A 27,866-nucleotide genomic window follows, 5' to 3' on the forward strand; every position below is an offset into this window, starting at 1 on the left:
GGGCAGAACACAATGACAGCCAGGTCAGGGAAGGGGTGAAGCATGGAGGGAGCACCCCCCCCACCCCGCCCCAGTCTGTCCTGCAGTTTATACTAATCTGGTTGCCTCAGCCAAGCACTGACCCACCCAAGTGACACTGTTGCTAGCAGAAATTTAGGGTCTTGGAAATACGAGAGCATTGATATTTAAAGTTTGTCTGTTGGTTCAAAAAAGGGGGCGAATCTGAAAGATTTAAGCTAAAATAGATGTGTATTTTATTGCTAGTCAAAGAGAGCTGGGGTGGGGCAGAGGGGAACGTCAGGGACATCCTAGAGCCGCTGGCCCGGGGCAGCAGCACACTTGGGTGCTGTCACAGTCCACAAGGGACTCTGCCCAAGTTTCACTTACAAGTGAAGAAAGCAGACAGTTATCCCCACAGCTAAGAAGACAGCTGAGCCAAGATTCACATTCCTACGCCTGGCAGCTGTAAGTTGTCCTAGTAGCTAAAACCAAATAGACACTTAACAAGAAAAACCCAGGGCAGAGTCCATGGGATTCAGGTGGTGTGGGAGCTGGCTGGCACCCACAGCGGAGGGGAAAAGGGAAGATGCACGTAACCCCTGATCAGTTTATAAGCAGCTGCATACCCCGGGAAACCAGTTTTCTCATTGGTGTGGACTTGGAAGCACAGCGTAATAAACACAGAATAGGCAGCTTTGTTAGCAGGAGTGTTAGAACACAGAAGCCGTGGCTGTTCTTGTAGCTCTTTCTTTATGTGAGATGAGCTGGGGGCCTGGGGGCTGTACCTGTGGACATGCATGTGCACACGTGAGCGTTTGTGTGTACCGCTAGAGGGGGGAGTGAGGCAAGCTGGCAGGGCCTAAGAATTCAGGAAGGTGTACAGGCGACACTTGTCTCAGCCCGTCCTCTGCATATCACATCTCTGGGCCTATTATTAGAACTAGCTAACTCGATTTGAGGTTATACAATCTGATAGCCCCGGGGCACTGGCATTTTAAGTTGTTGATTAAGTGGAAATGAATATGCTTCACAAGGCCAGTGTTTAACTAGTGTAGTGTTGATGCTTTGGTGTAAAAAAAGTGAGAAATGTGATCCCTGTTTTCATCTGGGGGTGAGCCATCCGCCTTCATACAGGTGTTTCTGAGCAGGGGCGAGGCTTTCCTGGAGAGGGAGCTCAGATCTGCTGAAAGTGGACAGAGCCTTGACTCCATGGAGGAGGAGGGGTGACTGTCGTTCGAGGCCAGGAAGGGTGAAGCTGGTGACAAAAGTTGGAGTTTTTGGAGGTGGGTTATGGTCGGAGCGACACTAGTGCCTGGGATACCCCAAGACGGGGACAAGGCAAGCAAGTAGACACCATGTTGGAGTGTAGATCTGTCCTCAAGTCCCACAGACCCTGAGGACATGGGGCCTGTGAGCTGGCCGTGGATTTCCCCCGACCTCCCAGGCCCACCCAGCCCTTCCATGGTGGCCTCTAGCTCTCTCCATCCTGATTCTTCGTGCAAATGGGGAGACCCGACTGTGGCCTGTGTTCGCTGTGCTGTAGGGCTGCGTAAAAGGGTTATGAGCTCCTTCTGAGTGGATTCATGGGGAAGAATAATATGTAGCTATTTGGGAACTCCGAGTGAGCCTTTTACTTCACATGAGGACCTCGGCTAGTAGAAACACATGGTGATGGACAACCAGCCAATCTGATGAATGGGCTGTGTTTCTTTAACTGCTGCTGACTTGATAAGCATTTTCGTGGTCAGTACTGTGTGTCCTGTGGTCGTAATGTTGAATACATTCACGTGTGCTCACCCATGTAAGACTAGAAATGCCAAGCGTTGGCCGTGATTTGAGTAAAGCCTGATTCAGCAAATGTTTTGTTCTATGAATGAATGAATGAGCCTGATCCCTCAGTCTTACCTGGTGATACTGCACAATTAGGAGAAAAATCTGAAGCAAATGAATATGTCAGTGTGTGATAATACGCTTTTTAAAAAACGTGTCTCAGTTCTGTTCTAGTAATTGCTGCTTCTTTACCTGTCATTTTCCTGGCATTGTTCATACCCACGTGAATCAGAATAGGAAAGCATCTTTCTTCCCTACTTGGGCACTTGACCAGTGGACTTTACACTGTACTTTCTAGTTGAACTTTTATCATTGTGCAGAGAAGTTTTGAATTGAAGATGAAGTGCTTTTCCCCACTGCTGGTAATGGTTACATGGACTCAGTGCACTAGAATCACACCAGGATTCTTGCAGGCACCCACCTGTGTGTGCCTCGGTCTCACCATTGTATCTCAAATAGCGTGTAAAATGAGTCAGGAAATTAACAATACTTTCAATGAGATTTCAGACATTTTTTTTTATTCTACCAGTACTCAGTGTTGGGCCCCCCCCCCCCCCCAGTATTGCTTTTATTCACATCTCCAGGGACTTAGATAACCTTTCTTTCTGATGTAACTACTTCTGTAATTGGATTTCACACTTCTTTTCTTATTTCTTTTGCCCTTCTCTGTAGATCTATCAGGTTCAAAAGGTAGGCTCTTTGTTCTTTGTTTCCTAATTTGCATGCCGGTTTGTTTTGTTTTGTTTTCCTGCCAAGGGCCTGGTCACCTTTCAGAAATAATGCCTTTCATTGAAAATATGTAGAAGTTTTTACTGCTTTATTTACAAATTGGTTTATTCAAGAATGCTGAAGTCCCTATTTCCACCCCCAGAAAAAGCAACCATCAGACGTACCTCTGTCCACAGAATGTTTTCCTCATCTCCACTTTTCTCAAAGAATTAGAAAATTGTTTCTTTGAGGAAGAAACAAACACAAAAAATTGAATTCTAAGATAAAATGAAATCACACTTCAGAATTGGGGAAACTTTCAAAGTCAGATATTTAAAGAAAAAGATTACCCTTCCATATGATTTTATCAGAAAAATCTTAAAATCTCAATGCAGATTACCACAGATTGAGAGATTGGCATATACTGATTTAAAACCCAGGTGGGAAAAAAGAAAATGGTAACAATAGCCAACTCCAATAATTTAAACCTGCCCTCCATCCCTAACATTCAGGGTGGTAAAGTGCGTGTCTATTTGCTGGGCGTTTAGAAGCAGCTGAGATTTAGTGAGAAATACACTAGCCGGCGGGGCATACAAAGTAGGGTTGGAAACAACCGGATCAGTGGCTCCTGACTCGGCAACAATGATGGAGCGATGGTTAGTTCCCTGAGAATTTATAGTGTGTGTCTACTATGAGTCTTTACCAAATCTGAATCTCATTAGTTACTTCTGACATCTATCATAGTGCTTTTTATAAATCCATTTAGTTTGTAGATAAAGAAGAACTGGGTTGTTTTGTTTTGTTTTTCATTTTGTTTTTAGAGCAGCTAAGAAAAATGTAAATAAGATGATCATTAAAAGGTTAGTCACCAGGTCCTTTTAAACACACGATCAGTAAATTTAAAATTCCAGCGGTGGATTCCTTTACTGGCTACCATACCAGATTGCCTTTGGTTCCTGTCCCCTACCCCCCAGTCCGCATAACTACTGTCCAGAGAGTGTAGAGAAATCAGATAAGTGGGCGCCAGAACCTGTTTGTGCTTTATTAGTTTTTTCCAGGGTCTGGTATTGGATTGTATGTTGAAGCTAGATCCAAACATACTTAGAGAGTCTCGGGAAGAATTTAACAAGAGGCAAAAGCTGGCAAAGCTAGGGGACCCACCCTGTAACAGACTGCCCAAAACCTAGAAAAGAGACTCCGCCTAGTAATTTACACTTTGGTTCATTCCTTTCTAGTTCCAGATCACTATTGTTTTTCTGTTTAGTAACTCAGCAGGGATACAATGTTAGACCTTCTGTCAGAATGTTCACTTGTGTACAAAGTAATTCTAGAAGGGAGCTCAGGAAGTCCACAGTAGAAAAGCAGATACACATTTCTATAATATAGATGTGCCAAGGGAAGGGAGGGCTTTCCTTATCATTAAGATTTGAGAAAAGGAAGAGGAGGCAGTAAACATCTCTCTTGGCCCACTTGGTCATTCTGTGGGATGGCTTCTCTTCTACTGAACTTCAGCTATTTCTGAAAGCCAAGCACCTTTTGTATTGTAGGTCTGGCTCTTACTTCCTTTGCATGACTCACTGGCTAATCATAGTGGTTTACATTTGAAACATTGTACGTTTTCTGCTTTTGGCTTTGGAGCCTGCTCACTAACATCAGAACTTGGAGTTAGTTGCACTTTCTGCTTGGGGCGGGGGGGGGGGGGGGTGCTCTCCCTCCCTGAAATGACGGACCCCATCATTTCAGGGAGGGAGAACTGCAGGCATAGCAGTGATGGGTAAGTTCACCATGAACTAGATGGAAGATTTTGAATGCTCGTTCTTATTTTTATCACAAAAAGAGCAAGAGATGGTGTGCGGTATTTGATATAAGTATAGAATTGGCAAAAAAGGGAAAATATGAAAATAGACAAACGCATCATACAGCTTTTGTTGGAATTGAAATAATTTTTATGCCTTTGTATAGGCCCCCCTTTAAAAAAACAAAACAAAACAAAACAAAAAACCTCTGTTCTTTCTATCTTTGTAATTAAGCCATGAGCTAAAGAGGGTTGATGGTGTCACATTTTACAGGTGAGAAACCTGGAATTTGGCTGCAAGAGTGAGCAGGCCCGACATTGATTGAATGTAAAATGGCTTTAAGCTGTTGCATTTCACTTAACTTGAAGCTAAAGCCTCAAAGTCAGGAAAGTGACTTATAGAAAAAGACTCGGCTCATGTACTTTTGATATATTACATTTCTGTATTGGTTGAGATTTGAAAAGGTTGAATGCTTCCTCCAGTTTTTTTCCCCTTCACTTTTCCTGCTTAGCGCTCTCTCTAAGAGAAAGGGGCGAGACCGTTGGAGAGCCATTATATTTAAAATCTGGCCACCCTTCAAAATAATTGTAACTGAGCCAAACATAGCAGCATGTTTTGGCAATTAGAAAACAATTTCAAAATTTGTCTTGGACTTCTAGCACCCAATTTTTTTTCCCCAAAGTTTTAATATATAAAGAGGAAAACCATGTCTATGTGATGACATGAAAGTTTGGTTGCTTGTTCCTTGCTTTTTCTATTGGAACTGGGGAGAAAGTGAGGAGAAAAGCAAGACCCCATCACTTGAGACTAGACTTGTGCTCCTGCCTCTCTTGGGAATCACTATATTTAGCAAGGGCAGTAGCCATTCTGAATCTGCTTTTCTAATTTTAACTTGGACCACCAGGGCTGGCACAAGCGAGGTAAAACCATGGAGGCACTATAGCTAAAGAAAATGCCCAATATAACCTGCAACCATAAAAATGTTTTTTCTGTTCCAAGCCCTCTTCTTAGCCACTCAGCCATCTTTCCATCGGTAACATGCTATGAAGACATCCAAAGAACGTAAATTCTCGGGGACCTAAATTTAGCGTAGATATCAGATAGCTGGAGCAAGAGCATTGGAGACCGAGGGGTCAGCGCCCTCTCTCTCCCTGTCCCCTGGGCTTTCTTGTTGCTCCAGCAGCTCAAGTACCTTTGCTCTGCAGGCTTCAGCAGCCTCACACTGGGGCTACACTGCCCTGTTCAGCTCCTGCTCTTCGCCGTGCTCCCTGGGCTTGCCTGGGAGGGATGGGAGGCGGCAGTCTCTTCACCAGAGCTCCCCACCCTGCACCGAGTGTGGTGTTTCCAGCTGTGTGACGGCATGCTCCCTTCCCTGTGTGGCTTGGGCAGTGGTTTGGAAATGCATGTCAGAACAGTTTCTTACGTGGTTACCGTTTCACGTCTTGCCTAATTTTCTTTCCTTCTGTCTTTAGAAATATTATGGGCTGGATACAAAATGGGGCGACATCGAGCAGTGGATGGTAGGCCTTGGATACAATTTTAAGAAACTGACATGGTTTATAATTTGATTCTTACACACTGCAATTATATTGATAGATTTCTGCTGTGCCATAATTTAATACTGAGAGATTTTCTTCCAGTTCTGCATCTGGCCAGATTGTTTACATCCGGATGAAGCTGGGTTAGAAATGGGCCTGGCCGGCATTTTTGTCTGGTCTGGGCAGTAGCTGCTCACTCCTGGAGTCTCCAGGCTAGTGTCATGTTCTCCAGGGCCACCGCCGCCCTGTCTCCCTGGGCAAAGGGCTCTCCATTAGGCACACAGGAGAAGATGGAGCCCTAGGCATGAGGCTCAAGGAGGGGGAGCCTTCCCCTTGCTGTCCACTGGTCCCAAGAGAACGTGGACCCAGTCCTCTCATTAATTTGTCCATATGAGTTCCTCCCACCTCCTCCTGTCCTTGACACTTACTCAGTGGCCTTATGGACGTCATTACATAGTTTTAGCAAAGGAGAACCTGGCCAGTGTGGAAATGTCATGTTCGATGTCCCTTATGCATAAACAATCCAAGGAAATGTAGAATTACCTCTTAATATCTTAGACCCCTGTGTAGAATGGGAAAGAGAACAGTTCCTGAAATATAAGCAGTGTGTACTTTCTTTGTCAAAACAAATGATTAATTTCCGCCTTTAGTGTGTGTCAACCATCATTTTAAGCTTCTATGGCAGATGTATTTTCATCAGATCTTAAGACCCAGTTAAAAGATGCCTCATTGTTTTCTGTATCACTGAGAAAGAAGAAGAAGAAGAAAAAAAAATGCTGCGAATTATAATGTGAACAACTTTGATTGTAAGATATACCCCCTTCAGAGATACCCAAATGTGAAAACCATGTGTGTCTCAAAATGCACAAAATATAGTAGATGGGATAATGTCCTTATTGGAGCTTTTATGGTAATGATTTATCTTCTGATTCCCAAAGGAAAGATAATAAGGTTCCCAATGTAGGTGGAAAAGTAGGTTGAGTTGGACCTGTAGAGGTTAGGAACCAGTGAAGGGCCATCTTCTCCCCCAACACACTTTTAGAGTGGAAATGAAATATGCCAATTACTTGAGTGCTTATTATATCCCCAAAGAGAACATTCTTCCTCAGTGGTTCAACTGAAGCCTTTTAATGGCATCAAAGAAAATATTTATTTGACTTTATATCAAAAATACTGTATTGAGTCACAACCAGACTAAGGCTTCTGTTGTGTCTGTATCTGACCTTTAATACTGTTTCTTCCGTTGCTTTGATAGGAAGACACTGAGCGCTATTCGCGTAGATCCAGGAGAAACACATCGGTTAGTACTGTGTTCACTTTGATTGAAGTCTAATTTATAGTTGTAGTGGCTGACATGTGCGATTAGATATATCTTAGTGATGCTTACAAAAGAAACTAACTTCTACTGATTCTGTTACCTAAAGATTTGTGGACTCAACTTTTAGCATTTTGACCTAACTTTGTGAGGGGAGAATGGAAAATTTCTGAGTATTAATATATAGTCATGACAGTCTTAATGCTATTTTGCCATCCAATACCCACAAATAATTTGCAGAATGATATGCATTGAGGCTGTGTTTGTAGATTACCGGCAAAGTAAATAACACCACTTCAGTGAAATTGAGTTAAAGCAATATCATCCAGAAACAGCCCTCTGTAAATGGAGGTGCACACACAAAGCCCATTTGGGGAAGATGTAGGTAGGCTCAAGTCCTCTGAGATTTCCAGAGGCATCGGATCTGCCCCACTGCTGTGGTGTCAGATCAGCCGTATCTCTCTGAAAGCTGGACATGGGTTTCTACATGCTGTGCTTCATGGTTGTTTTCATCCTTTCTTTCACTAGGCTTCTGATGAAGATGAGCGCATGTCAGTGGGTAGTCGTGGAAGTCTGAGGGTCAGTAACCAGAAGGATCGGGTTTGCATGCTCAGTTTACAGTTGGCCGTCTTTGCTTCTGTATCCCTGCGTTCAGATTTCCTGTTCATTACCCCATAGTCTAACAGGGAAATCTAATCCACGGTGGGGTGTTTCCTTGTGTTGCAGAGAGAGTATTGATAAGCAGAGGTCCCTCTGTTGTGTCTCTCTCCCAAGAGTGGATATCACAATGTCTGTATATTCCTCCATAACACAGCACCGCCACGCCTTGATTAAGTTGTCTTGGCAATGCTGGTGGGTTGAAGGGGCCCATTTGCATACGTGCTCCCGGTCAAATTTGCATCTCAGATAAAGTGACTGTTCCTCAGTGCTGTTCTTGCTTAGTTCCTTGAAAGGTGCCATAGGTTGCCTGGTGGAAAATTGGCATGGGTTGGACCCATAAGCCCCAGGTCCACTCACCCTCAGGAGTGTTACCTTTGGTTAGCTTTGGTGAAATCTCTTCGTCACTGACAACTTGATGGTTGCAAAAGACAAAGACATTCAACATTCCAGTAATCATAATGAGGCTTGAAAACATTGCATGCCTTAGGAAGTGAAGTAGAGAAATGGTGTTTTGCGTAGCACTTTAGGTCAGTGCCTTACTCTGACATGTTAGTTTTCTTTACCAGAGGGTTACGATTGCTGTCACTGCTGGTAGGAAGTGGGTCTCCATGCAGCCATGGTTTCGCTTAAGAACTGTCTGGAGCAGTATGCTTGGTTTCGATCACCATGACAATTTATATGCACCATGATTGTGGATTTCATCTGGCTGTTCGCAACAGTAACTGTCAGGGTAACTCACTGTTGTTCTGACCGGCCATCAACGTCATGGACTTAGCAGTGCCCAAAGCAGATCCACAGTGATTTTGCCAGAAAACAACGGTTCAGATGTGAAGACGGTGAAAGTGCTTCCTTGCTTGCTGAAACTTTCCCCTTAGCCATACGGCTATAAGTTCTTCAAAGATCTGTCTCGGACAAGAGTCAAGTTGGAGGAAGTAACATTTATGTAACCAAAATATTATAAAAGCAAACCTGAGTTTGCAGAATCTGTGACAGAGACACAGAAATGACAGCCATTGAGCAGGCCCGGGAGAAGCCTGAGTCCTTGAAACCGAGAAGAGACACTGTTTCCAGGAGCAGGGGAGAGGTCAAGGAAGCATAGGACTAAGGGCCAACTACTGGCCTTAGCGTCAGAGAGGATGTCGGTGGACTCAACGAGGAAACTTTTGATGGAGGTGGTGAGAACAAAGCCTGACTAAGGCAGGCTTAGGAGAGAATAGCAGAGAAATTGGACACAGAGTCCAAATCTGTCACAGTCCCCATTTTCAGATCTGATCCTCCTGGAATTGTTTTCATGATTTGTGTGTACTTGGATTTTCCTAGGAAAAGAACTTGTCCCTTTCTTAAAATTCTCAGAAAGATTCCTGACCCCAAAGAGTTTAAAACTATTAAAATCATTGTTTACAGCATTCATTTCATTTTCAGTGATTTTAACCAGACATGAGTTAAATTTCTTTGCTAGTCACCATTCTCTGCCAAGATTTCAAGCATATTTGTTTTAAGGTATAGAATTTTATGGACGAGGCCCATAATCTGGACATAAAATAAAAGAGAGAAAGTGGAAAATCAATAGTGGACAGGATTCTTGTGTTAAGCCAGTTGGTTTCCTACACTGTTCTTTCCCATAATATACTTGGTCTAAAGACATAGTACTTTTTAAAGAACCACAGACCTTGAGAACTTGGATCCTGGAGGTAAGAGTCAGATCTCATAACTCTGATAGGTTTAGGACAAGCCCAGAGCAGTGAGGAGGTGACAGCATCCATCCTCAAACCCTTCGGGGCCCAGAAGCTCTGGCCTCCGTTGGTTGGTGGGCCACTCCCTTTGCAGGGCTAGTATGTTCTGCTTTAATGTATGCTAATATTCTGAAATCTTTAGTTTGCAAAGTTCAAAGATCATACCTTTTTTCTTTGACAATCTCAAAATACAGGTCTTCTTCATTCAACTGGCAGTGATGATAAATCCTTAAAATTCAGGGGGAAATTTTACTTCCCTAGTGTTTGCATGGGCATTCTTCTCAGTAAACTGGATTTTGGGGATCATAAGATTTTAATTTTTCTTATTTAAAAATTGATGGTGATGCATGTGTTTACCTTTTGCTTAATATAAACAAAATATATCTTCTGGAAGAGGAAGTAAGATTGCTCAAACTGCTTCAGATTTCATGAATTATAGCAACATTTGCCATGCAAGTTTTATTTAACATTACTGGATTTTATGATGGCTGTCGTTCTAATGTGATTCCTTCCATAAATACACATGAGATGATTTTTACATGGAAGTCATGTAAAAATGTAATTTTGTCAAGATTTCAAGATTACCTGGCTTTTGCTTTATGTTTTCTGATATTTGTGTTAGCTTTCTAATTGATTTTGCAACTCTGTTTTCTGTTCTTTTCTTCTCCCACCATCCTGCTGACAGTCGCAGCCTGACTTGGAGTATGGGGGTCCTTATGCCTGGGTGAGATGGTTGGATGGATGCTGAGGCGTGATCCTAATAGTGCATAACCTATAGTGTTTCCACTAACCTCGTGGGTGTTTTTGTCCAAAAAGCCAAGTATGTCTCTGTCCAGAAAGACACACATGCTGTCCCCAGGCCCCCCTGGGGCAGTGCCACGGGCGGGAGGGCAGGTATACCTACCAGAGGAAGCATTCTTCTTGCAGAGCCCGCTGGGTGTGTCTCTGATCCTCAGGGTCCAGCTCCGCACTTGAACACAATGACTCGCTGCACGGTCTTTGAGCACCAGCTGTTTGCCACACGCTATGCTAACAGCTGTGGATACCAAGGCAGGACTAGAGTGTTTTGCTTTCAAGGAACGCAGATCAAATTGAGAATTCTCAAAACTTCTCCATTTCTTTTCCGAGATTAAATTTAAGGTCATTTTCTCTATTGTGTTAGCAATAGTCAGAAATACGTACTGGATTTGCTTTTCTTTTCTGCTTTCATTCTGTTTTCCAACTAAGTTGAGTGCATCAAACATTGCAACTTAGAGTTCTAATCTGGCCTTTCTTATCTTGCTTCCCATCTCTCCTGCCCTTGGGTGTGATCTTTTGACAGCATAAAAATGATCTAACATCATTAATCAAACAAGATGGCAGGTGACATTTGCTTGCATGGCCATCATAAAGTGTGCTGATGTTTTGATAGCAACGGCACGGTGGTGGGTAGCACTCTGACTAATCACAGGTACCCTGGCATCGCTGGCTTCGATAAGGCGTTCATTCTTGCATCTGCCTTATACTCTCAGAGAATGCTGATTTGTGACTCTTTTTGGTATTTCGTTCTCTGTGAGAGCAGCACTGCGCGGTGTTACTGTGTGTAAAATTCACCCAGCAAGCTTAGGAAAGCGCACATCCCCTGCCCCCAGCTTTAGCTGTCGTGACTGCCCAGCTCAGGGGCACAAAAGGCCCCGGCGCTGCTCGTAGTCTGCACAGTAAGGGGTGTCGAGAAAGCAGTCTCCACAGTGAAGAAGATGGACCCTCAGAGACCTGATGTTGGATAAAGCTAATATGCTGTCTATGGGCTTTTTATTCTAATGTGTTAATTTTCAACTCTACTTATCCTGTTGCGCTGCATAGAAAAATAGCTCCCAACCCAACACATAAAAACTATCCAAGAGGAGAGCGTTGGTGGTGTTCTTCAAGAAGTCGTAGTCCTAGCAGGATGGCAACAAGATCCTACAAGTTTGAGAATTCATGCTAGGAATATATTCCCTATGACAGAATCCCATTAAAAACAGAAAGCTGGATGTCCGCAGAGACCGTGAAGGGGGAGTTTTTCCTGCATGGCCACCGAAGGGTAGAAGAGAATTGGGACAGATGAGGGGTGCACATGCTTTCCCATCCTTCACCGTGCTCTGCGCTGTGCTGCAGGCAACATGGGAAGTGAGATGACCGGAAGGAAGACTTTGTCCAGAGCAGCATGTAGTACATACAGCAACAGGGGAAACCAAAGGGTTTATATATGTAATATATTTGACTTCCTCACTAATTAGTAAAGTCAAAGTCATCTAAAATTGATGGATGTTAGCCTTTGTTATTATATTAATTTTTTTCCAGGAGTGTGTTTCTAAACAGCTACTGAAAAAATAAGACTGTGGTCTGAAATCTGCAAGTCCTTGACACACATTTCCATCTCAGATAGTCTTGTCAGTTGCGAGAGGAAAGGAAAGTAGATCAAGTAACAGTCCTGCCTATCTCTGAAGGATTTTTTTTACTGTCAAATTTATCTCAGAGATGTTTTAACGTGACTCAGAGAGTTTTCAAATGTAAAGTTGAGGGATTAATACATACTCTTCTGGTTCACTTAAAAAATTCAAAATGACTTGTTTTTGAGTTGTTAACTAAATATGTAGTTTGATAGTGAAGATTTCCTGAATCTGGATCTGTCATCTGTCTGGAAATTCATTTCTTTATTCTTCATGAATGCTGTAGCTGCTACATACACGGTAACCAGTCTCCCATTGCCCAACCCCATGAACAAGGACATGCTCCTGTTCCCCATGGGTGCCAGGGACCTTCCATGGTTGCTCTATCAGCAGTCTTGTCAGCACACGGTTTGGGAGGGCACTGCTCCAGGCCCCTGGGATACTCATTTTGGTCAGATTTAACCCACAGCAACCTTGTCAAGTACGTCTTTCTACACACATTTCCAACAGCTGAAGAAGTGGATGGAGGCACCTGCTGCTGGAGCAAACGTGTTGCATCAGGTCTCATGATAGAGTACTGCTTTGGAATTTGGACTCCCATCCCTTACCCTCGGCATCTCCTTCCAGTTGTGCGGCTTGCTTTCCGTTTTCTCTCTCAAGAGCTGGCTATGTCTCTGACACTCAGCAGCTCTTGTCTTCCATCAGCAGAAACATCCTTCTAGATGAATGAGACCCATTCTAGAACGGCCGGGCTTTGGCTGGGGGCACATGGGTACAGAGGTAGGAAGAGAAGGGAAGTTGGCCATACACTTAATCATTCTCTCTTCTGGAGGACACATGAAGAACTCATGAAATGCGTCCTCAGAGGTCATTGTGAGAAGTTAAAGTAGGAAGACGGGCTGCACCAGGAGCTCCCATAGAGGTTACACGCCCCCAATAAACATCTTTTCCATGTTGAACCTTTGCACTGCATTATAGATTGAACAGAAGCTATTTCCGAACCTTCTGGATACAACTTCATAATGGGCCCTAATTTTCAAGGACTTACCTGTCCACCAAGAACAGAAACCCGATTGACGCAGGCCGGGTCATGAGCCCACTTGCCTGGAGCCCAGGCTGCTGCCAAGCTAGGACTTCGTGGCATCATCCTAAACCTGGAAACAGGAAGACTGCTGACAAAACCAGCTGCACCTGTTCCCATGTGCCGCACCCCACAGAAGTCCTAGAGTGACCCATAGCTACAGGTAACACTACCCTGGCTGATGGGCTGAGCCCAGCTGTCCAATTTCTCCTGAGTCGTCATCGAGCAGATCAGAAGCATGGAGGCATCTAGGAGCGTGCTGAGATTTGTGTCGTCCTGGGCTGGTCGTTCCTCTGCTTCACTAAGCAAACTATTTACACTCAGCTAATTCTTGCGTGCTGATTTGTGCCTGTGTCTTCATTTGTATACTGACGTCAGTTTCTTCTTTTATTCACTGAAACAGACAAATGGTTATGACGGAGATGTATATGGATCACAGACCCTGAATAGAAGATCTGGCAGGGTTAGTATAGTAAATTTGCATGACACAAAATGCGAACAGGTTGCTACAAAATTTAAAGAATATACATTGCTAAATTTAGCTTCTTTGCTTTTTTTTTTTTTTTCTGTGCTATAGTGGGTCTCTCCCCCCGCCCCAGCCCTAGCCCATGAAAGAGTGAAAACTGATTTTTTTTAACCAGTGAACATTCTTAGAATGTTAGCTTTCGAACATTCTAAGTGTTGCTATAAGAGATTGCTATTAAAAAGAATCCCTTAAGTTTAAAAATATGTTGAATTGGATATTCACTCTTTCATTATTTTGTTACCCTAGGTGTTTGTGCATAATGTCTGTATTAAATATGTTCAGCTTTCAAGTATAATTATATTCAGCATTCTCACCCTCTGTGCCCATCCCTCATTTGTCATTTTATTATTTTTTTAAGGTTTTATTTATTTATTTGACAGAGAGCACAGGCAGGAGGGGCATCAGGCAGAGAGAGAGGGAGAAGGGACCTGAGCTGAAGGCAGACGCTTAACCGACTGAGCCACCCAGGCGCTTCTCATTTGTCATTTTAAAAACATGTATAAGAGCCCACATGTCCCCTAATACTGGCCATGGGGTGCCCATAGCATAGGCTCAGGAGGCAGAGGAAGAGCAGGGTAGTGCTCTGTGGTGGGAAAAAGGAACTACAGGCAGGAGAGTCAGAGAGAAGTGGGGAGGGCTTCAGATTTAGCAGGGAGGTCACAGGGAACTTCACAAAGTGAAACTGTGAACATCTAAAATTAAATTTCATGACTTGCAAATCTGCTGTATATGAAATTAACTAAAATCTTCCTATTCCTGTATTTGCTTTTTTTCTTGTAGTAAATTTTACTACTTGTGTATACAGTATTTCTTTTATCTGAATTATATTAAGATATATCATATATGCACTTGAATTATATTTTCAGGCTTCAGAGAGGTAACCCAGTCCCATCTTGGCTTTCTGAAACTGGCTGATGAGGTTTTTAGCCTCTTGGCCTATCACGGGTGGCATACACATCCATCTCATCTAAACTTTTCTCATTCCACCCTAAAAAAATCCTCCCGGTATAAAGGTGGCGTCTTCCTATTTATGTTTTTACACCAACGGTTGTAAGTAATTACAAATAATACTAGAGGGGGAAACTGTGAGAACCAGTAAGAGTTACACCAAAGGACATCGCCAACACCCAGACCCTGAAATGTAAACCATAGCCTAGAAACTCTAGTTGGTCCTGTATTTCTGCAGTAGCAGATTGTCTTGGTTCTTACGCTGCACTGGTATTCTAGAGAGCTTATACTGGTATTCCTGGAGAGCTGATACTGGTTTGATTGAGTTCTTTTGTATTTGCCTTTGGACCGGGCGCAGGGGGTGCTTTGGGGACAGTTGGGAAGCACTCCCCACTTACCATATCTTCTTTGGTTCTCAGAATTCCAGCTACAGCGGCGAGGGCAGATTCTCCACTCTGTCTTCCCCCAGAGAGGACACGCTGGTTGGTTCTCATTTAAATCTTCCCCACCCTCTCTTCAGAAATACAGGTTTTGGAGCATGCCATCCCTGTGTGTGAACTTACCTCTCTTTTCATTTTTAATGCCTATTTTATGAATTTTCATTTGGACGGATGTTAAAAGTCTTTTGCTGGGCAGTAACTAACATGATACATTTAATTCAGGCTTATCTCCCCCACCCCCCCATCCTGAACTTGACTCACATTTGCATTCAGCTGGACACAAAGAAAGGATTCATGTGGATACTTTGTAGTCAGAAGTAATCCAAAGAGGGGGAAAAAAAAAAAAGAAAACCTTGTCATTCTTTCCTTGAGCATTTCTGAAAATGGTTACTTTGTAGGGTCGATGTAAACTTTGTGGCAGTTTCTCAGGGATGGACTAGGAAAGGAAATCAAATCCAAATCGGGATGTCTACACTACTTCAAGGACACGCATCAATTGGGACAGGCACAAATATTTCTAAATTATTTAAGAGCCCATTATCATCAGTAAAGCTTATTTGTTTAGATCAGTTTCCTACTCACTTAGCAAACAGAGGAAACTTGTTCAGGCCGGAAGATCACAAAGATAAAGGAGTGAGACTGGTAGGGACTCTGGAAGCATTTACTTATCTAATAGACCCACCTGGCAGGTAGACAAGCGCAGCAGGAATAGGATGATAGGGAGAACAAGTGTCCTAACAAAGGACGTGAACTGAACCGTGAAGAATACATAGGAAAAAGATAAATAGAAACTAAGCAGGTAAAGCCAGAGAAGTGTAACTCCTGGGGCTCCCTCCTCCTCTGTCTTCCTCCGGTAGGTGAATTTTGACTGAATACAAGATCAGCTGTCAGCACCAACGTGTTGGTGGGTTGCACCATCTTAAATTTTGTGTGTGTTGCACATATTTTGGCAGAAGATTTTGCTATTGCAAAAAGCGTTTTGTTGTTCAGAAAACTTTACTTCCTCTTCACTTTCCAAGCTCAGATCCTTGCTCCAAAGTGGAAGATGGTGAGAGGTATCTAATATGCAGATGTGAATTACTCACTGAAGTTCAGCATGTTTTCGAGTTACTTAAATTCATTTAAGAGAAATAACCCACATTTGGAGCATTGAAGTCAAAATTAGAGCCAGTCCATTCCAAACATTAAATATCAGAACTTTTCAGAAGCCCCGTGTCCCTATCCTTATTCTTCCTGAGGTCTTACCTTACTCACCCACCAGGAGAAACTTCTCGTAATTATCATGCTCTGTAGGTGTCCTATCTGTTCCTGCACAACACATGAGCTGGTATGATTTTATTTAAATATAAAAACAGAAGGGTGTTAATGTCGTGTGGAGTGCTGAAGAGGCTTCTAAATATTTCTCCAGTCTTTTTGGATTTGTCAGACCCATACCCTGGCCATGGCGGCCGCAACAGTGGCACTTTCTTCCCCACCCGGGTCATGGTGTTTTCCATGCCCCACAGAGGGGCTGACAAAAGGGCTTCTACACAGAATGTTCTCCCAGCCACTGCATTAAGTTTCAGTACTTGTGGGGAACATTAGAAAGCTTCTCCCCATTCCTCCTCCCACCACCCCAGAGTTCCACCTGCCGGCCCCTCAGTTCACATGGGTGTAGCTTATGCCAGACAGAGGAATGACAGGCACAAGTTAGGGGCATTGAAGGGATGGCAGGCTATCTCAGAGACCATCAGGTTCCTGGAAGGGAACGACTTCATCTTCTAGGACTGTCCCACACTCGAACACGTGGTAGAATGTTGCTGGGCAGTCTGAAGTTGCTGGCTTCCTCTTGGATAGAGCATTCTATTTGGGGAAACAATGGATATAGTAGTATTCCCCAAAAGTGTTGAGAAACTGTTGGTCTCAGAATTACACCACTGAATCTGTCCCATCTTCTGTGAATCCTGAACACACACACACACATTACATCAGTAACTAAGGAACCCACACCAGAGATCATGTCCAGTGAAGTATTTTATTACATAAAGCAAAGGTGGATGTCTCTGCCGAGTTCTAATTATGCATTTTTCTCACCAAACTTCAAAACTTAGAGCTCTAATTACAAAGACCTTTATAACCCCAATGGTCTTGCTATCAGTTAAAATCAGTGAAATCTAATTTTGCCTCTATGTCAACTCAGAACGCCTGATTTGGTCCCACGGCACAGTTTTGTTGATTAATTAGACTGTATTACCTTCTGACCATCCTGCTTTCTCCCTCCTTCAATTAAGTGCATGCCCTCTGATGGTTTTGTTGTAAAAAAGCAATTCTGTGTGAATTTATGATGCCATTGGACCTTTGCAGTGAAATGAAGCTGTGAGCCCTTCTCCCGTTCCTGCCCATTTTCTCTGATTACAGGGATTCTCCTGCTCCGACCTTGGGCTTCCCAGTGCTGGCCTGGCTCCTAAACCCCTGTCTACCCAGAGTGGAAACCGGGTCTGTTCCCCTCCTTGTCACCCCCTTCCTCCCTCTTCCCTTCTGCACAGATCCCTTCACTTTCCCATCATATATACGAGGACACTTCAACCTCTTCTATCTGAAGTCGACCCCAGAGTTCAGCAGACGTTTTATTTGGCTAGACTAACTTGCTAAGACCTTTCTCAATGTTTTAAGACATTATCAGAATAATCTAGGACCTTATATAGAAAAAAGGGAATTGAGGAAAAAGGAGGCTCTGTTAAAGGTATATTTCCAAAAGTTCAGGTTCAAAGAATTGGTCTCTTGGGTCTCTCCTCCTTTTCCAGCAATTGTTCCCCATTTGGGGTTTCATTTGTTTCTTTAAAAATATTTTTCTCTTGTAAATGTGTCCAGGAAGCAATTTGGAAGCCTTTTGTGCTTAATTGTACTCCCCCATCTTTGAGAAGTGGGAGAACGGTGTAGTTCTTTGGCTCAGTTTCCCCTCCATTTCCTGTTTTTACAAGCCTGGTGTGCTTATAGGAGTCCCGTTTGTGCACAAGGATCTCTGTGTCAGAGTCTGGGACAGATCACATGGTGGAGGTTGAACTGTCGTCCCGCTGTGTTGCTGAGTGATTTGCCCCTGGTCATGCATGTTCCCTGACCGGCGTGGGGGCCCCTTGCTGTGGGCTTCCATGCCCTCTGCCTGTAAATGAGTCATGATCCTACTCTGGACCTGGGACCCGGCTGCCCCAGGAGCTGCCCTTCGCTCTGGCTCCTGCCCGCCAGGCACGACTCCGCCTGGGTTTGGATCCCCTGATCTGGGGAGCTGCCAGCCCTGGCCGGCTGGCACAGTCTGATGGCTCCTTTTGGATCCTCATGACCGTGACTGGGATCATTTGATGGAAATAAAAGCACCATTTCCGCTGCGCTCCTTCTGTGTGGATATTTCCGTATTAACACCCCTGAGTGCATTACTAACCCAGGCTTTTGAGTTGTGGGTTTGTTGGCTGCCTGTGGTGTTTGCACCCTGTCACCATTGTCTCACTCCCTGACCCTTTCCTCCAGGAATGCCTGAAAAGAAGTGACTAGAAAGTAGTCCCATTTCAGGGATCCTGGGAACCATGACTGTTTTAAAGTTGGATTTGCATCTGTCGATTTACTGAGAACACAGGCCCTATGTCGACTTCTTTTTCCTTCTAACTGTCGTGCGATAATTTGGCTGTCCTGATCACTGAAAGCATCGTGATTTTTTGTCGCTATTATTCGTCACTGTTTTCTCAAGGCTTTTAAAACCTGCCGTTTGCTCTCGTCCTGTAGCCCTCCTATCCGTACAGTGCCGCCCGGCCTGCTGGGAGTTACCGGGTGCGTGTGCTAGCTGCCCCCCTTCCCCCCTGACCCTCCCCCACCTCCCCCATCCCTGTCTGCTGACATGCCCCTACCCATGTGGCGCTCACACATGCCATGGTATCCATCAGGCTCCTTTGGACAGATCCGGGTTTTCTCTCTCCCTGCAGCTGACAATAGCTGTCATACCACTTCAGGCTCCAAGAAGACATGTGCTCCCACAGGACTGTTAGCTAGGAATGGAGCAGCGACATCTTTTACTTAATCTGCTGGCAGAAAGAAAGATGGCTTTTTATTGCTTTGGTAACTTTAACAGATGTTAATGTAACATGCTGTATCACTTTGGAAATTTCCAGCTTTAAATACAAAGTACTGGGGCACCTGGGTGGCTCAGTGGGTTAAGCCGCTGCCTTCGGCTCAGGTCATGATCTCAGGGTGCTGGGATCGAGTCCCGCATCGGGCTCTCTGCTCAGCGGGGAGCCTGCTTCCCTTCCTCTCTCTCTGCCTGCCTCTCTGCCTACTTGTGATCTCTCTCTGTCAAATAAATAAATAAAATCTTTAAAAAAAAAAAAAAATAAAAAAAAAATAAAAAAAATAAATACAAAGTACTCATGCCTTGCAGGAAACTTACACTAAACAAAGTAGTTATGCTGTATTGCTAAAAAGTTTCTGAATTTCTATCAGATTTCACACGTAAGAAGTAGTATGTAACTGGCTGAACAGACCAGCTGTGTTCTAAAGGGACATAGGGAGAGCTGAAGACCCTTTAAACTGGGTGAAGTTTGAGATGGCCATTCACAGTATTGTAAACTCCCATTAACCCTCAGGGCTTCGTTATATAGGATTTTCAAGTTAATCAAATATTGTTTTATAATCAGCAATTTTTTTTAAATTGTGAGATACTGGACTATGATGAACATGATGTTTTGTTCCAGAGTCACTTTTTATTAGTGTCATCTTCTAAATATCAAGTATGAGGACGCCAGGACAAAAGGATATTTGAATTATCTGCTCCCTTTAAGTCTGGCTTACCAAGTTCTTGTTTAGCAAGGGATGAGGTTCAGAGTAATATATTTCAAGGACCTGCCGGAGAGCACACTGCATGCCGGTTGACAGAAACCTCGTTTCTCTCTTAGATGTTGCCCGACCCTGTTCTGCTCAGCTCTTTGCCTGTGAAGGTGGTTGAGAGCTTTCCCTGCATGTCTCCTACAGTGATTTGTTTGGGACTGTTCTCCTCAAGGGTCAATCTTCCTCGCTTACCTTTTCCTGGTTTGTGGGTCCTGAGGAGGGGGAAGGGCCCCTGACCAGCCCTTCTGTTTTCTGTCACAGGCGTCCGTGTTCAATGAGAGCAGTCTCCTCGGCGGGACTCGGCGAGGCAGTGCCTGTGGTTCTTATGCTGTAAGGCATTTTCTGTGGTTCCCGAATTTCCTCCCGTGTGCTGCATGGTCCCGAGTGGCTCACTGGACACTGGTCCAGTTACTGAAGAGAACTAATGGGGGTTCTAGGGAGGGAACACTGTCTAATCTCAATTTTCTGTTGTCATAAGGGCCACGGGTCTGTGAATCATGAAGCCTTTGGCTGGCGGGTTAATGTCCTCACACGTCAATTTACCTTGAGTTCAAGGGAGGAGATGGACCTTAATTGAGGTTCCTGGTCTTCTTCCTGCAACACACTAACAGTACTAACATGGGATGAGGTGCTCTTGAAATAACAACAGGGAGGAGAGGGGAGTTCCACAGGCCAAAAATTATGGTCACCTCTGGATCATCGAGGAAGAGGAACAAATTTAAAGACTCGGGACCTGTACATAATTCCCTTTTACTTTGCTGTCTTTCCACCTCCTTCCAGGATTTAAAATGGCAAGACTCAGCGCTCACAATAAAGGTGTGGTAGTCAGTTGTTCAAGAAATACTTGTTGAGTGAAGAAATGAGTGAATGAAAGAGGGAAGCAAAAATAGAAAAATAGAGTCATTCCATGGAAGGAAGGAGGTTCATTTGGTCCCATCCTGAGGGGCAGGCAAAACTGAACGTCAACCCAGTTTGGATGCTTCTGCACACAGGGGCTCCTCCGCAGGGGCTCCTCCTCAGGCTGCTCTTCCTCAGGGGCTGCTCCTTGCAGGGGCTCCTCCTCAGAGGTTGCTCCTTCTCAGGCTCTGATCCTCTGCAGGGCCTGCTTCTCCTAGGGGTTGCTTCTCCAAAGGGTTCCTCCTCGGGTTGCTCCTCTGTAGGAGCTGCTGCTTCTCAGGGGCCGTTCTTCCTCAGGGATTGTTCCCCTGCAGGGATTGCTCCTTGGCAGGGGCTGCTCCTCCACAGGGTCTGATCTTTGGCATGGACTGTTCCTCTGCCACGGCTGCTCCTCAGCAGGGGCTGCTCCTCAGGGGCTGTTCCTCCACAGGAGTTGCTCCTCAGCAGGGGCTGCTCCTCAGCAGGGGCTGGTCTTCTGCAGGGGCTGATCCTCCACAAGTGTTGCACCTCAGCAGGGGCTGCTCCTCAGCAGGGGCTCGTCCTCCACAGAGGTTGCTCCTCAGCAGGGGCTGCTCCTCGGCAGGGCTCCTCGTAGTTACTGTGCAGACGCACCCCCAGGTCCCCACAGGAAACATCAGGGTTTACAAAGAACTACTTGAAATCGCCTTTACAATGTTGCTTTTGATACTAACTGGCTACTTAATTGGTAAAATAATCCAATTTCTGGCTTATTGTAGTTCATAAATATTCAGGAATTCTTAGGAAGCTGTCACACCTAAAGTTTTCTTTAGAATGTAATCTTTATAAATGTTAATGGACGTAACGTTAGTTTCTGTTGATTTCTAATTAGACATGTATTAATTTTATATTGCATACCATTTGAAATGTACCGGAGCCCACTATAGTAAATCTTTTTCTCAGTTCTTAAACATTTGTGCAGGCCATTAAGGAGCTCACAAATCATGCCTGGAGAAAATAGCTCTGGCCTACATGTGATGGATAAAATGCAGCTAAAGGATTTTCTTTTATCAGGAAAAACACACACACACGGTAATTTTTCAAGAGAATGAAACTTTCCCCAAGCATTGGGTACTTTTTCGATGACCAAAGTCTAGCCCCCGAGCAGGTGGGGTGTATGTTCCCCTTCAGTTCCCCTTCAACCCTGCAGGTGGACTTTGAGAGCCCCTGATTCTTATCCAGCATCACTGAGCACTCTTAATTCTGTGCCTTCTGCCTCCTGTAGGAACCACTTGGGAGTGGTGATGTTCGGGAAGTTAAGAAAGCCAAACGTCTCCTTGTCCCAACAGCGCAAATGTCTAAAGTGTGGCCGCATGTCTCTGGCATCAAGCCAAGCAGGAGAAGTCAAAGAGAGTAAAAATACATCTTTTTCTGCACTTAGCACTGCCCTCCCATGCAGAAAGAGCTCAGTATGCATTTGCCAAATTAAATTGGACAAGGAGAACCTGGGCTAAAATCTCAGAAGAGACCTTTGGCAGCATATTGGCAGGCTGGTTGGGAGGGGTGTTCGCTGAGCCCCATCCTTGGCATCTCCCCAAGTCCCAACATTGCCCTCCCAGTGGATGCCAGTTTCCTACATCCGGGAAAGTGACTGTGGAGAGAGCTTCCTCAGGCTCTGGTCCAGCCGCGGCTGTGACTGCTGGCTGATAGGCATCCCTGTGGTGAGGAGGTGCAGCGTGGGTGTCCCATCCTGTCCTTCAGCCCAGGACAGATCTGGAGAGGAGGACCCTCTGCTTCAACCTGAGCCCACGCTGACCCCAAGTCTGCATGGGATGGTCCTGATCCCACTCTGGAAAATTCTTCCCCATCTCCAGAGCGTCCAGCTTCTGTTAGCCTCCCCCAGAAGGTAGCCCCAACTATAGTATGTGTTCACAACTAAATGACTTAATTACAGTTTAACGATTAGAGATTAAATGACTAGCTTTCTTGTAAGTATCACTGTTTTACTTGGAAACCTTTCTATTTTATTTCTTCCTTACCATTATTATGCTGTGTGTGACACGGCTGGGAGCAGTTGTCAGCACCAGTGCCATCGGATCCAGGAGCATGAAAGTTGCTTACAGCAGAGAGGATAAAGCAGGGAAGACTCCTGCCTTCTCTGTGTAAACCCTGGCCCCTCTGTGTGGCCAATGTCCTTACAATTCCACGTCCCAGGTGACAGGCTGAGTTACTTTCCAAGGTCCCATGGCGAGTAAGAGATAGAGCCTGGACAGGATCTTTAGAAATTTTTTAAAGATTTTATTTATTTGACAGAGAAAGACAGAGAGAGAGAACACAAGCAGGCAGAATGGGAGAGGCTCTCCGCTGAGCAGGGAGTCTGATGTGGGACTTGATCCCAGGACTGTGGGATCAGGACCTAAGCCGAAGGCAGATGCTTAACGACTAAACATACCCAGGCACCACAAGGATCTTTGTAGCTTACGGTAGCCCCATACCAGTCACGCAGGCTCCCAGACACAAGCTGTTCAAAGGGGGCACGTGGACCAGGGTGATAGAGACCCCGAACTTACTCTTTCCTGCATGATCAGGTCAGTTGATCAGGGAAGCGGTTTTTGACTGGGGAGTTCAGATCACCCGGGCCAGCAGTCTGCCGTGTTAATGGTAGCCTGTCCTGTCTCTGCATAGTAAACCAGAACGCGATTGACAGAGGACACAGTAAGGTTTTCTGCAGGACAGTTTTCCTTGCTCTTGTGTGTGAACCCGAAGGTAAGATTCTGCTTTAAAGTACTGACCTTAGGTATTTCCTTTTATATTGCTTAATAGAGCAAAAGGTGAGAGTAGTCATCCTGGTAAATTTCTTGTGTACGCCAGATGTGGCAGTGACCCTCCCGTATGGGGTGTGCACCGCTCTCTTATCTGTGCATGGGAAACAATGTGTTGCATGTCAGTGTCAATCTTAATTGGATAAAGGAAGGAGAAGGATAATGAGTAGGTAGGGTAGGTCTGGCTCTTTACCGTCTGAAGTTGAAATTGTTCACTCAGCAAGTATTTCTTGAGCCCACACTGTATGCCAGGCCTCTACTGGTCCCTGCGGATTTAGCAGGGGTTAGACACAGACCCTGCCCTCAGGGGATTACGTGCTGGTGGAAAAATGTGCAAACTAAAAGGTGATACTTAAGCTGAGCTGTAGTTCTGTGCCTCCTGTAATTTGCAGTAGAGAGAATGCCTGCTGGGCCCTGGGGGGGGGGGGGGGGGTAAGGGAAGGAGAACAATCAGCCCCTGCTGAGCAGGGTGCATAGCCTGGGGGCAGCGGGGCTGGATTGGGGTGCTGCTCTTGGGCCCCCCAGGGCTCTGCAAAGTCCCTTCAGGCACAATCCCCTGGGTGCCTGTGGCCCTCAGTGGGATTGGAGTCCCACCTCCCCTCCTCGCCCACCTCACTCAGAAGAAAAGGAAGATTAAAACGAAAGCACAGGAAAATCGATCTCGGACCAGAATGAGGGTGGATGCAAATCAAAGTCAAGAGGGCGTCACTTCCAGATCCATGAGTTGAGGTGTTTTCTTTTGCTGGAAGAGAGAACGTTCAGGCAGATGGAGAGACAGATAAAACCTTCATTCAAGCACCCCATCCAGGTCACCTGGCGCTTTGAACAAGCTGTGCCCGATGTTGGAGGAACCCTAAATCTTAACTTTGTTTTCTCTTGGAAATGGAGACGAAGGAAACTTCCCCACCGCTGCAAGGCCATGCACCCTGACTGTTGTTTCCACGTGGCCCCAGTGCTGTCTGTGCCTGCACCGGGCGTCACTCCCCTCCCGGGCTGAACAGATGCTTTGCGTGGCTTTCTTCTCACTAACCAAGAATCCTGTGTTCTTTTGATATTATGACTAATTTTTTTCTGTTCTTAGCGGGCATGTATTTGCAGCTGTAGGCGACACAGTCTTCCTTTGCGAGGGGAGCCTGCTCTGCGCACTCGCCTCTGTCCTTTCTGCCTGGCGCGCGGCTGACCTCCTTGCTCACGTACCAGTAGCTCTGCTGACCCTGTCCCTTTGTTTCTGTCTGCGTTCCGGCTGCGGCTGTGTGGGCAGCCCTCGGAGCACGGCGGCCACCTCAACTCCAGCTCCCGAGCCTCGTCCAGAGCCAGCTCAGCACGGGCCAGCCCAGTGGTGAGTGTGCCTCTTGCTCCACACCCTCTCCCCTCCTTCCTTCCGCTGCCCTTCTGCTCTTCACTCCGCTGCCCTGCAGAAGGAACCCTCTGCCTCCAAAGGGCCCTAGCGCAGCCGAAAGTAGGAGGGCTTTTCTGGGATTTACTCCAGGTCTGAGCAGAAACGCAACTGGGGAAAATGCTTCCAAATTTCTAATACTACTATTTCATGATAGCAGAACTGCGTTGCTAAATTTCTAACGGATTACGTGAAAGTTAACAGGGCTTGGGGCTGCCTGGGAGGAGGGACACTTTGTACACTGGGGGGAGATGTAGCCAGGTGTGTGGATGTGTGGGCTTATTTATTTATTTATTTATTTAATGACTTTAAAGTCGGAAGGATAGGCCTATAACTTTGTAATGTCATCTGTTACTGGACCCAGGTGGCTTTTTAAAATCACGTATCACCTGGAAAGGCCACTGCTCCCACTGTCTCATGAGTTCTCCCACTGTTCGGGATCGGGGAGACTACAGAGCTACCCTCCCATTTCTCACCCCCTAGTCCCCAGCTTTCCCATGTCCTTGTTCTGCATTTGTCCCAGGGTTTTTGCAATCTCAGACGATCTTCATCTGATGCTTTGTACGAGGCTACTGTACCTTCTTTTGATGATAAGGGCATGCAGGCCAGTTGCCCAGGGGAGTGGGCAGGAGTGGCACAGCGTCTGCGGGCAGGAGCTGGGGCTGTGTAGTGTGCGAGCCCGCCCCACACAGCTAAGGATTGCCAGGATTGCCACACTAAAGGGCAGGGCACCCTCCTTGATAAACCCCAACTACAGGAAAGCCAAGCAGGCAGAACGGGTCTCTTTTCAACTCCCCAGTGACAGAGAAGCTTGTGTTCTGCGGCCCTCAGCTTGGTGATACGGCACCGTGGTTATGTGTGGAGATCTGGATTCGGGGAGTGATCCTTGTGGTGAGAGAAGAGGCCACCGAGCCGCGGTCTCCTGTGAGCACAGATGCACCTGTTGGCTGCTGGTGATCTGCTTATTTTTTAAATCAGACAGTCTTTTCGAACATTGATGTTTCATGCAAATGCAGATACCGGCTGCTTCTGGGGAAGGGTAAAGGGATTGCTGGCAGCCGAGCCCAAATCGCCAGGTGGGCCGGCCACACCACCCCGTGCTATGAAGTCCCTGACTCCAAGGCCAAGGCCGGCACCATTCATCCCTGGGCCTGTGCTGGCCTTATCCGATGAGAGGGAGTGATCCTCGCCACCATGTATATGTGGAGGGTGAGGAAATAGAATGCAGACCCGGGACGGTGTTGTACAACAGGACAGCCTAGTGCTTTATGGAAATGCAGACACCCCGCTCTGTCAACACGAGCACCTGTCCCTGTGTCCTGCCCATTTCACACATCCAGCCACCCACCCTCACGGCCAGAGGAGCCCCTGGAGCCTGGTCCCGAGGAGACTAGGGCAGCCACAGCCAGAACGCTCAGGAGCGTGAAGGAAGGTGTAGTGGCAGATGCCGTGTGCAGCCCGGGGACTCATGGCTCTGCCGATGACCCATCCAGCAGGAATAGGAAGGTCCTCCTATTTAACAGCACAGAACATCCGTTTTTAAATCAGGCAAGTTGCTTTTTGGGGTGCCCTCCATTCCCCGGCGTAGCATGGGACAGATACGCAGATCCACGGGGAGCCTTGCAGCAACTGGGGAGAAACGTTTCCCGTGGGGAGTTGAACGGAGCCTCAGCCTTCTTAGGCGTGATGCTCTCTCACACTCACTCACGTTTGGGGAAGTAATAGAAGTATTTGCACTTGACAGAAGGTGGCTGTGGCCCACATTTCCAAGGATCACGAGCCCCCTGGGGCCGGCTTCCCGGAAGCATGGAGTCACGAAGGCCATGATGATTTGACTGCTCTGGGTCTCTCTTCAGGCCTCAGGACGAAGTCACAGAACAAGAGGACTTTGTCTAGTCACATAGACCAAAGTGGTCGAGATCAGACACAAAATTCTGTGTCTTATGCTTTCTAACCTCTGTGAAAAATGTACCCACATACAACAGGTTCATTGGGTGACGGTAACCAGCGAGGCGGCGTTAAACATGCTCAGGCCCCTGGGACCCGGGGATCACTGCTGGCTGGCCAGGAGAGGCCCGGCCCCAGCTACGCTGGACTCCAAGCCCCATCCAGGCACCATCCAGGGGGAAAAGCAAGGGGTTCCAGGGCTGGTGGGCCCTTCTGATCCTCAGGCTCTTTCTCATTTAATTCTCGGTGTTTACAGCCCCGGGAAATGTAACTGCTTCCATAAGCTATGGTTTCTCTTCCCCGAGACAACTGCTCATTTATAGAGGTCAGTGGGCTGCCGAGCCATCCACACATCTCATGAGCAAAGGTCAGCATCTTGCAGTCTGTGTGGGATGGGCCATCCTCCTGCCCCATCTGGGCCTCGACGGCTCCTGCCGGTGCTCCTGTGGCTCCCGGGGAGTGGTCCGTGGCCCGGTGATTCATCAGGAATGTGGATCCAGGGGAGTGTGAGGGCAGGCAGGGGACAGGCGCCTCTCTGAGAACGGAGTAGGACTAGGGCAAGGGACAGCTGGGTGTGGAGGAAAGACAGGTGCCCCGGGCATGGGGGCGGAGCACTCTTAAAGAGCAAAAGTAACCAGAATGGAGGAAGGGGTAGCTCGGCCCACTTGAAGAAAATAAAGGTGCCTCGGCATCCAGAGACATCCCCTGACCCTTGGCCTTCTCACCACATGCCTGGCCCACCTCAGAACCTCAGTCACGTCGTTCCCATTCTGTAGATAACCTGTAAGTTCTTCTCCAACAAGTCTGGGGCCTTCCCCTTGAGGGAAGCTGCGGTTCTTTCAGCCAGTGTTTACTGAGCACCTAGGCTCTAGGTGTTCTAGGCATGGCATTGCAATGGTGAGCAGGCAGACCTGCTCCAGCCCTCAGGGACACATAGACTAGAGGGGACAGGCAGGCAGCACCCGGGCACATGTATGATATGAACTCCTGGGGAGAGATGCAGGAAGCTCTG

The 27,866-nt window shown here is 46.2% G+C and overlaps 1 protein-coding gene across 23 annotated transcripts in view; it reads left to right on the forward strand.

Annotated features, from left to right (window-relative positions):
* LRRFIP1 (LRR binding FLII interacting protein 1) overlaps positions 1 to 27,866 on the forward strand; it is a 136,335-nt gene that overhangs the window by 77,819 nt on the left and 30,650 nt on the right. For 7 of the 23 annotated variants that reach the window (XM_059393811.1, XM_059393812.1, XM_059393790.1 and 4 more), the window contains exons 3-10: positions 2,503 to 2,520; positions 5,807 to 5,854; positions 7,128 to 7,172; positions 7,716 to 7,766; positions 10,266 to 10,304; positions 13,476 to 13,535; positions 20,096 to 20,164; positions 24,773 to 24,850. The exons of 3 other annotated variants lie outside the window; for them this stretch is intronic. In XM_059393811.1, coding sequence (XP_059249794.1) covers positions 2,503 to 2,520; positions 5,807 to 5,854; positions 7,128 to 7,172; positions 7,716 to 7,766; positions 10,266 to 10,304; positions 13,476 to 13,535; positions 20,096 to 20,164; positions 24,773 to 24,850 — 408 coding nt within the window. The remainder of the gene's footprint in view (positions 1 to 2,502; positions 2,521 to 5,806; positions 5,855 to 7,127; positions 7,173 to 7,715; positions 7,767 to 10,265; positions 10,305 to 13,475; positions 13,536 to 20,095; positions 20,165 to 24,772; positions 24,851 to 27,866) is intronic. 13 more of the 23 variants (XM_059393794.1, XM_059393792.1, XM_059393797.1 and 10 more) reach the window with 13 other exon arrangements.

Source organism: Mustela nigripes, chromosome 3 (assembly GCF_022355385.1).
Source record: "Mustela nigripes isolate SB6536 chromosome 3, MUSNIG.SB6536, whole genome shotgun sequence".
NCBI lineage: Eukaryota > Metazoa > Chordata > Mammalia > Carnivora > Mustelidae > Mustela > Mustela nigripes.